Below are 10559 nucleotides of genomic sequence, written 5' to 3' on the forward strand. Positions count from 1 at the left end.
CTATCTATCTATCTATCTATCTACGTCTCTCTTATCTATCTATCTATCTATGTCTCTCTCTCTCTCCTATCTATATATCTATCTATCTATCTGTCTGTCTGTCTGTCTGCGCTAACACGGCGGAGCTGCACCTGAGAGCTTCTCCAACGCGCTCAGGTCGGTGAAGGAGGCCGTGGGGGCCGTGGGGGCCACCGCCTCGCAGGTAATTATAACGCGAGCGCCCCACATGTTTATCCGCAGGAGGACTGCAGGAGCTCGTTACAGCATCATCATCCTCACCAGAGGAAGGATCACTGGCCTCAGATCGGTTCTACAGCATTTAGAATAGAATTAGAATTCCTGTCAGAGAGAAAGTGAAAAGTCTCCCTTGAATTTAAAAGCCTAATTTCATTCATTAATTCTTCTCACGCTTTATAAAGCAGGACTTGAACTTCTGATTAATCCGGCTGCTGCTATTCAACGACCTTCCGGAGCTGCTGGATTCCACGTGGATCCATGCAGGTACAATGAGAGTGACCCCCCACTCCCACGCCCCCCCGCCCCTCCCCGACAGGTGATCAGCTTCAGTAATAATTGGAGGTTGGCTCTCTTCCTCCGTGTTCAAGCCTCGTGTTCGTGGGTGATTTCCACGAGCTGATGTCCTGGTTGGACAGGAATCAGGGACAGGAATCAGGGACAGGAATCAGGGACACGGTCTCTCCGTGTCTGCAGCTCTTTTATGAGGAGATATCGTGGGTCAGAAATAGTCTCGTCCGTGGGCTGGCGGCTTCCCGGCTCCACGGGCAGGACTTTGCGTGTCAGAAAGTGACGTCCCCCTTAATAAAATGGCAGAGACGGGGACTTGTGACGCGCAGCGGCCGGAGCGCGGAACCCGTAATGGCTTTACCTTAAATGAAAAGTGGCATCAGCGCATGTATGAGAAGCTACGAACGACGTGCAGGAGACTGGAATCAGATTTAAGCGCAGCAGAAATAGCATCATATCATTGAACTATTTATAGAGCGGTTCTCCCCGTGCAGGCTTATTGTTTTAGACGGATCCCTGCAGGCGGAGAGGAAAAGACGCGCCGACGCGTAATCTAACGCGATTTAAAGCAGAGTGAAAGCAGAGTGAGAGTTAAATGGACGTTATCTTTCTGTGTTTCTGCGCAATTGGCATTAAAGAATTCATTTTCTTCCAAATCAAAAGAACAAAATAAAACGCACCGGCATGATAAACGAAACGCGTCAATTAGACACCAAGACGCGGGTTCCTCGGTGCCGCAGAATAACTCAAAACGCTTCAAAGACATGTCCCCCGCACTCACCTAACTTTGGGTTTGATCTTCACACCCTGACGGTTTGATGAGACGCCGCGTTGAGACGCTGAAGGGAACGCCAAGCGCGCTCAGCGCGGAGCGCGCTCACATCGGTCCGGAAAAACGCCCAAGCTTCAGGTGCTCCAAGTCTCCCGAGGAGCCGATGACTTACCAGATGACTCACGGTTGACTTCCCCCCTCGTGTATATCCCCCCCCACCACCACCACGCCGCCACCCCAACCATCCTCATCCTCGTATCTCACCCCGCTCACCCCCTCTCAGCATCACCCCCTTGTGCGTCATCGCAACAAGTCACCGTCCGCCAAAAACGACTTTTCATTCAGGAACTTCACATTAATGAGCGTCAAACTGCCAAAGTGCAAGAATAAACTGGAGAGGAGAAGCTTCTGGTGTCGAATTCAGGATGAAATATCAGACTAAAGGCTTAGAGTAGAGGATTAAAGTAAAACAATGGCTCCGCTCTTTGCTTTAAAAGCATTAAACTGCTCAGTTTGATCCCAAAATCACAGATATCTTCTCGTTATTCTTATTATTCTGTCCTCCAGAACTTTATCATATTTAAACGCCTTCATTTTCCAGAATATAGTGATTTTTTCCCCTCCATCCCATTTATCAATGCAGCAATTGCAGCCCTATTAGACTGCTAATTTGGTCATTTAAATATATTACAGCGTGATTTATGTCTGTAGCTCTCTTAATGACCTCCCGTCCTTTCCCTCCCCACAGCCCAGTATTTCATTGACATCTCTTGTAAGCTTTTTTTATTATTATTTATGCCTGATCTTGTTCCAGAGAAGAAGAAAAAAAAAAGATGCACATTTACAAGGTCTGGCTGCGGCACCGGGTGCCGCGAAAATCCATCGAGCGGTTCAGTCACAATGGATGAAAACGCTGGAAAACGCTCGTCTCACGGTGGCGAGAAAGTGTCAGAAAGTCACGCATCATGAAGTCGACAGTCGTCTCCGGCGATGGATTCTCTCCCAAGTTAAAGGAAAGAACTAAACGGTTGCATGTGATGCAGAAACAACCTCCTCTGTTTCATTCATGGTGGCGCAGTGGGTGGCGCTGTTGCCTCACCAGCAAGGAGGTCACGGGTTCAAATACAAATTGGGGCCTTCCTGTGAGGAGTCTGCATGTTCTCCCCGTGTCTGCGTGGGTTCTCTCCGGGTTCTCCGGGTTCCTCCCGCAGCCAAAAACATGCAACATAAAGGCGAATTGGTCACGTGTGGCTCTGCGATGAACTGGCGGCGTGTCCAGGGTGTAGCCCCGCCTCTCGACGTACTGCTGGGATCGGCTCCAGTAGGTCCGACGACCCGGATGTATGAATGAATGAATGAATGAATGAATGAATGAATGAATGCTCCATGCACATGCCTGAAGCCTCAATTGCTGTTTACCTGTCTGCAGGTCAGTGAAGCTACGATGAAGCGCTAACAAGGCTTTGAAATCTGCCCTGCCTTGACTTTTGTTCACTCCTGGATCCTCCTCCGTTGCTGCTGCTCACAGTTTGAGACGCTTCCGACCAACTGCGAGGTAAACATCTGGCTAATATACAAGCCTCTCCGTCCAATCAACGCCGAGGCCTTCGCCACGCCGTTTTTAGCGCCTGCCGTCTCGCCCTATATCTAGCCTCGTCTGATCTGCGTCATGACGACAAACCGGAAACCAGGAGCGCACTTCCCAGCCCTCCAAACGCACGATGGCCTCGTCCGTGCACAATGGACCGAAGGTCGATCATTAAACTGAGCATTTATCTTTGGTGCGTCATTATTGTGACTCAGCGTTTAAGAGTAAAACATTTCAGTTAAAAACTAAAGGAACACGAGTGAAACGTCGCTCTCACATTTCCTTTGTGCTCCCCCCCCCCCCCCCCCCTGTTTGCATCTCGTTATTGTCTAAGATCTGATGGAAGAGCCGTTCCCTGTCTGAGCCGCCCGTGCAGCGAGGCGGGCTGCTGAGTTTAAGGTTTGAGATATACTGCGATCAATATGGCTGCTCTGCAAGAAAGACGCTCCATCACGGAGGCAACCGAGACATCCAAGGCTGACATCCATTTTACAGAAGCAGATTCCCACCTCCCTCATGCTTCTAACGTGGACCCCCCCCCCCCCAAAAAACAAGGGATTAACGGCACAGATTGGAATCATCAGTCCAGCGATCAGTGCACAGTTTAGCAGACGAAGGAGGAAAAGCGATTCCCACTTCATGGACGAAGGCAAGAGGAGGAGCCGCGTGGTAAAGAAGAAAAATAGTTGACATGGGGGGGTGGGGTAAGCTGCATCCTCGTCATGTAGAGTGTCCTGTAGCAGTCGGCTGTCTGCCCACGCATTAAATAACACGAGCCTCTCAACTGAAACGCAGATTGAAGAGGAAAAAGCACTCGAGTGATCCTCAGAGACGGAACAGGAGAGCGGCTTTCATCAGCATCTTAGAAAAGAATAGTATTAAGTATAATACTATACTTAGTACAAAAAACATTCTGTTCATCGCCGTTTGGTCTGCAAAGACAACTTTTTTTCATTTTAGAATCCGGTTGTTTCGATGTATTTATTCTTAAACTGATGAATTCGTATCGTCTTCGGTTAAATTACTTCAAAACTCACCAAAGAAATGCACCAAAATACAAAAGAACTTTTTTTCTTCTTTAATGATTACTTTTCAGACTTGTAGCCCGGGCCCTGATAACATTATATCAATCAATCAATCAATCAATCAATCGATGGATCAAGAAAAAGTCCAGGATTCAGGGCTCATCCTCTGGGAACCCTGACAATCTCCATCAGTTTTTATGCCAATCTCTTCAGAAGATGTTGAGCTCTGTCGCTGGTCGGGATCAATATTTTTCATTTTTCATATGTAGCAGAAACAATTTGGGTTAATTGAGATGTTTTATCCTCAAACTCTTGAAAGTCTTGGAGCGAAATTGGCGGAGCTCAAAAAGTCAGTGGATCAATACCCAAATTAGAAGCAAATGAATGATCCAGCAGGGGGAATTCTGAAGAGTCTGTAGATTTGTGGCTACTGCAGATATTTAAGCTCCTCCCTGGCAGCCATCAAGGTCGCGCCACAGCCGCTCTGACGCGGTTGAAGTGTCTCGTTTGACTGGCGGTGCCTCGTGTGAGTCGTTAGCATCGTCATCCGGCTCGCTTGGCTCGAGGTCTGATTGGTGCCGGTTTCCGATTGGACGCCGATGAGCCGAAAGAGCCTCGTGGAGGAACCGTCCTCAAGCAGAATGTCTGTCTGCTTCAGCTTCAACCTGCGGGATTCTCATTCTCATTCACCATCGATGCTTGTCGTTTATCAACAGGGCTAGAGGACGACCCAGGAGAAGATACAAGGACGTAGTGAGGGGGGGGGACATGAGAGTGGCTGGCGTTGGGGGGGGGGGGGGGGGGGCGATGCAAAGGACAGGACGAAGTGGAGAAGGTTGACTTGCTGTGGAGGCGAAAGTCATGTATCATCTCGTTCTCATTCTCATTATCGTATCAGGGGCCAGCGGGGATCGTCCTCTGAGGACCATGCTGGGATCATTCAGTCTGGACCAAAGTGACTGGCTGACGTTGTCAGAAACCCCCCCCCGCTGCGTGAACATGCGGGCCGCTCATCATTTATTCAATACATGGGGGGGGGGGGGCGGACACACACACATGCATGTACACACAAATCCTTCATTTCCTTCACCCGTCCCGGGGAGCTTCGAAATGAAATGAAATTCTGAGTGAGAGTATTCGATCTGCTGGTTGTTCTGCAGCACCTGCAGCACCGCCCCCGCATGCCTCGTCTGATCCTGGATGAAGAGGAAAAAGCTGAGCCTCGGGCCGGGGGGGGTCTCACGATGTCGGAGCGATACAACGGTTTGGGCTCCGGGCCGGTGCCATCAGCAAATGGCTGTAATGAAGACGGACCTAATTATCTCCGCAGACAGAACTCCGCTCTGAACAGGATGGCCTAAACGCAGCACTCTTAATGTTAAGTGGCATACCCGGACACACACACACACACACACACACACACACACATCCGTTACAGTCTCCGCCCCGCCCGCACCAGCATCATTATCATTTAAATCATCCCATCAATGAGACATCAAGCAGCTCAGATTTACACCAAAGATTATTGTCCTACATTTATTTTATCTTTATTTGTTTGATATTTGTTTTATCCATGAAAACAAACCTTTATCGACTGGATTCACTTTGATGTTGTTGTTAGTTTAGAGGTTATTCACTAACACGTTCAGTAATGGTGGATTCTTCTGGATCTGATCTGATCTGATTTTGAAGACGCAACAAATCCGTTTGTCCTCTCCGGATTCCACAGCGTCTCGGTGAAGGCAGCAGAAACAGAACTTCCTGTGTGGAGGACGGATCCTTAACTGGATCTGTCTCCTCGGGTATTAAAGACAGAGCAAATCCGTTGACCTGCTCCGACGTGGAATCGACTCGACTAGAAGACGACGCTTGTCACAAATCTCTGTCTTTAATATTAAATGCACAGCAGGCCCAAACACAAGTGAACCAAAACAAATCCCAATACTGTCCAAAATCTGGATCCAATTCATATTAAATTTGGTGATGAGATAGAGCCCCCCACCCTACATGACTGTATAAAATTCCATAAACATCGGTCAATAATCAACCGAGATATTGAGGAAGAAATTTTCAAGCGCCATTGACTGCAACGTTAATGAAGATTTCAAAGTGATCCAGAATCCAGGATCTCTTCTGGATCATCACCAAAATGGATTCAACAGTTCCTTAACATTCCCAACATTTCCTGAAAATCCATCACGATCCGCCCGTAACTTTTTGAGTTATGTTGCTGACAGAGAGATGGATGAACACCAACAAAAACAGAACCTCCCTGGCGGAAGCAATTAACAGGAAAATCCTTCTCGAATCCCAAAACCCTCAAAAAGGGAGAAAAGCAGCGACGTGGAAGATTGTGAGAAATGTTTGCCACAATTTCCTCGAGCATCTTCCGATTGCTTCGTCGGAAACACAAAGACGCTTCATTTCTCATTAATCTTTTGGCTTTAAAAATGATGGATCTGATAAATGAAGAATCGGAAAAGCCGTTTCTTGCGATCGATTGATCTTTTTATTCTATTTTGCTGCTCTTCTCTCAGGAATCAGCGCAGAAGAATAAGACACGTTTACTCGACATCTACTTTATAGATTTACAGAGACGGTCGTCCCACCAGGTTCGAATGTGGAATCTAACGATGCGTCAGAATATCGAGAGAAAAAACATTCAGGGCGGAAAAATGTGGGCGCATGAAACACAAATGATTTCAAGGCTCTCGCGCTGAAACAATTAGGCCTCAAACCACATGCGATGCGACTCGTTGTCAAGGTCACAAAGCGCACTGACAATCATTTGAGACGCTGCCGGCAGGTTCCTCAGAAGTAAGAGTGCATCGATGCTGCGAGCACTTCTAATAGGAACATGCAGTCACTTTATTATTACCGCTCCGGAGAGCCAGCTCCGCTCTTTACCACCATGTGGACGTTTATCTTCGATTTTAGATGCACTCAATCATGTCGCTCGGTAGATTCAGGGTCAGGCCGCTCGCTGCCTACGGGGGGATCTATATTTGTCTATGTGACAGTCCAATTTTCCACAGACTAGCAGCGGTATTTGAAAAGAGGAAGGAAAAACTGTGGCATACCAAACAGAAGTGTTAATTATTCATTTCAGGGGAAGTGTCAGCAAATATTATTTGTGTGTGTGTATGTGTGTGGGTTTTTTTTTGTGTGTGCCTTATTTCACGGCCGATCCTTCACCGAACCGCGTGTTGCTGTGCGTGACCGGGGAGGTGACCACATCCGGATGAGATAACTTACAAGCACAAACAATACAGAAAAGCATCGTATTTGGTTTTGGAGGGGGGGGGGGGGGGGATCTGATTTAAGGTCACATTTATTTATTTATTTCGAGGAGTTTTGTGGCCAAAGAAAAGCAAATAAAATAGATTATACAGAAAAAAAAAAGCTGTACAGTCCATAATAGAAAAACAATTAGACCTGATGCTCAAAATGGAGTGGGTAGAAGTAAACTTATTGAACCCCATCCCAGTCAGTCAGATACATTCATACAAAAAACAAGAACAACAACAACATTCTCTGCATTACGGATTAGTAATTATTGTTTTTGATAAGTATAAGATTGTGTCTCTGGCTATAAAATCCTTTGTGAGAAGAGTGCGTGTCTCGTCTTCTGTTGCACAGGATTTAATAAAAGATTTAAATATAATCTACATCCTCGACAGAAACTTTATCTTCACTGTGTGATTATAAATGTGACCCGAGGGAACGTCTCAGGAAATGAACATCCGCACAGAGACGTCACTGAGAGTCTGAAGTCATTTTGGTCATACACGACAGCGCCCTCTTGTTGTAAACACAGATCGGTGCAAGTCGAGAAAGTACATTTGGCAAGTCCTATTATCGATTTAAAGGAATTTTGATCTTGACATTTGTAAAACTTGCGTGTTGGAGCTTTATACAGCATCACGTTTTTCTTTATTTAATTACAAGAATGGACTAACATCCAGAATATCCAGTCCACCTGGAAAAAAAGGGAAGTAGGGTCCGGCACATCCGGTTAACCTTTCAAAATAAAACAATAGTGTGACTAACACAGGTAACACCACAGGAACGTCTTTTAAGAATCATTTTACAATATATTCATTATTAGAAAAACATTTCAACTTAATGGTAATTTTACAGGGTTGTTTGTCATCATGTATAACTTTCAAGGACAAAGGCGGAAGTACGACGCTATGACGCGCGCATGCGCATTTCAAATCAGTCGGAAACGCGGAAGTCGTTTGTAAAGGATCCAAAACAATAAAACGCCTCGCCGTAAGCTGCTCTTAGAAGTTGTTTTACGAAACATTTTAACGGCCTTACACCAAATATGGCGTAATATTTTTTACTTTACTTTCCAGCTGAATAATGGCCGCCGTGTCGGTGTTGATTCTGTAGCCGAGCTGACGACTTGGAAAGCCTGGCTGAAGATGCCCGCCCGGAACGTTGTGTCCAGCGGGGTTCCGAGCAGCGACGTGAGGTACTCCCGGTTAGCTAGCGATGACGACGGCTACATCGATTTACAGGTAACTACATATAACTGCTTAAATAGTGTTGACATTTTCCTTAGAAAAAGGGCGAGCTCAGACGTGATTAAGTATTATTTTCTATCGCCTTGTTATAAGTGTAGACTTATTGTTATAAATACTATAGATGGGCGTAAAATTCAACCTAGTGACCTAATATTTAAGTTTTAACTTAACTTTTTTCATTACAAAAATGCACTCTAAACTACTTTTATTCAATAAATGGAGCAACAGTGCTACAAAGCCCTACGATGAAGGCTTGAAGTCTAATGTGGCAGAAATTAGAAAGTAAAAATTCCTCCAGTTTGATCCCATCTTTGATTTAAAGTCGCACTCTTTCAATAACTTTGTTCATTTCAATGCGAGTGGGTTAAAAGGGGAATCGCCACAGAAATGCTGCTTTGTCACTGAAAGGTCTTCTAATGAAACATGTCTCCTGCTCTGCAGTTCAAGAAGAGTCCACCCAAAGTCCCGTACAAAGCCATCGCCCTGGCCGCAGTCCTCTTTGTTATCGGCTCGCTGTTAATCGTCATCGGTGCCCTTCTCCTGGCCGGATACTTCGGAGTCACAGTGAGTGTTTGTACATAGCTTCTACCAAACAGAACAGAACAGAATAGAATAGAACAGTATGCCTTTATTGTCAAAGTGTTCCTTAAAAACACAGATCATTACTGCAGCTCATTTTGAATCCTTAGTGTAGTGGGGAAGGAACTTTCCTTGTGTTTTGTGGGACCTGTAGTGCTTTCCCGTGGGCAGCAAATGGAACAGACGGTGTATTGAACAATGTATTTATCTTCCTTATAACAGGTTTTAAAGGTCTCCTTGTAACGTTTTCTCTCTGTCAGCACTCGGACCGAACGGTTCCTGTCCTTATCATTGGGATCCTTGTCTTCCTGCCTGGAATTTACCACCTCCGAATAGCTTACTATGCTGCAAGGGGCTACCAAGGCTACTCCTACGACGATATTCCCGACTTTGATGACTGACAAAGCCCAGAGCTTTCGTGACACCCTGAAGGTTAAATAGATTCTGTGAAGCTGGAAGTGTTCGATGTTAAATTCACAGGATTTGTGTATTTGTTTTATGAACTGATGCATTCACAGCGGTCATTGGATAACTTTCTTTTATTTGCACTCTGTTATTTGTCGTTGTTGAATCATCTGCTCACTGAGTAGTGTTATACACTACGTTATAACATCGTCCGTACTGTGATGAGCTACAACAGACACATTTGTTTGCAGCCTTGAAAGCCTTCTGAGTTGAGTAATTTGTCAAAATCCAAAAATTCTCATGCAAAATGACATAAAAATAGCAAAATTCTGTGGGTTTTTCAATTTCAGGTGATTTATCTCTGTTCAGAGGTAGAGGAAGATAGAATCCCAAAATTAGCTTGCAGTGAAACCAAGAATAGAAGCATCCGATGTGTTCCGGCTAAGGAACAAGCCTGCTTCACACGACATTCTGTTTGCTTGTAGCAGGCAGTAGATAATTAATTGGGTATTCATGGTTTATCTCCTGTAGTTTATGTGTTGTACAGCACAGTTAGTCCACCCACCAGCTGATTCTTCTTAATGCTGTTCTTTCTCAGAGGATTTCGTGTGATTAGTTCCAATCCTTTGGTCTCCATATGGTGCAGCTGACCTGTGAGAGCTAACATTGTCAAACATGCACACACACCATTAGGATCAACTTACATGAAAACCTTACCTCTAGCCTATGCTTTATATTTCTGCATCATTTGAAAGCGCAAGAATAAAAGACAAGGCTAGACCTCCTCCTGTAAATGTTGCCCGTGTGTGTGTGGTTCTCTTTGTAAAAAATGTGTCCAACCACAAGCTGCTCGAATCACATCGGCAACAGAACTGTTTTTCAAGGCTGACTTTCTACTGGAAGAGATGAACAGTTGTATTTTTCACATCTTGGTAGTGAGTGCTTCGATTTTGTGCTCATTAGTATTTAATAAGCAGCTAGTATGCTGATATGAGGTAAACGTTAACAAGTACCGGAGCTGTTTATAAGATACAGGAACATTTATCTGCACATACTCACCCCTTAGACTTCAATTCACACACACAAGCATGTTTATGGTCTTTAGGAGGAAACTGATAAAGAGGGGATACACG

General features: G+C 45.3%; 1 protein-coding gene across 1 annotated transcript; it reads left to right on the forward strand.

The window, feature by feature from the left end:
* Positions 1–8161: 8161 nt before the first annotated feature.
* Positions 8162–10212, forward strand: LOC137917135 (transmembrane protein 230-like). Its single transcript, XM_068760024.1, has 4 exons — positions 8162–8185; positions 8272–8436; positions 8884–9006; positions 9282–10212. Exons 2-4 carry the CDS (start codon positions 8341–8343, stop codon positions 9420–9422), a joined length of 360 nt encoding a protein of 119 aa, XP_068616125.1. The 5' UTR covers positions 8162–8185; positions 8272–8340; the 3' UTR covers positions 9423–10212.
* Positions 10213–10559: the final 347 nt, after the last annotated feature.

This window comes from Brachionichthys hirsutus, unplaced genomic scaffold (genome assembly GCF_040956055.1).
Source record: "Brachionichthys hirsutus isolate HB-005 unplaced genomic scaffold, CSIRO-AGI_Bhir_v1 contig_1341, whole genome shotgun sequence".
Classification (NCBI taxonomy): Eukaryota; Metazoa; Chordata; class Actinopteri; order Lophiiformes; family Brachionichthyidae; genus Brachionichthys; species Brachionichthys hirsutus.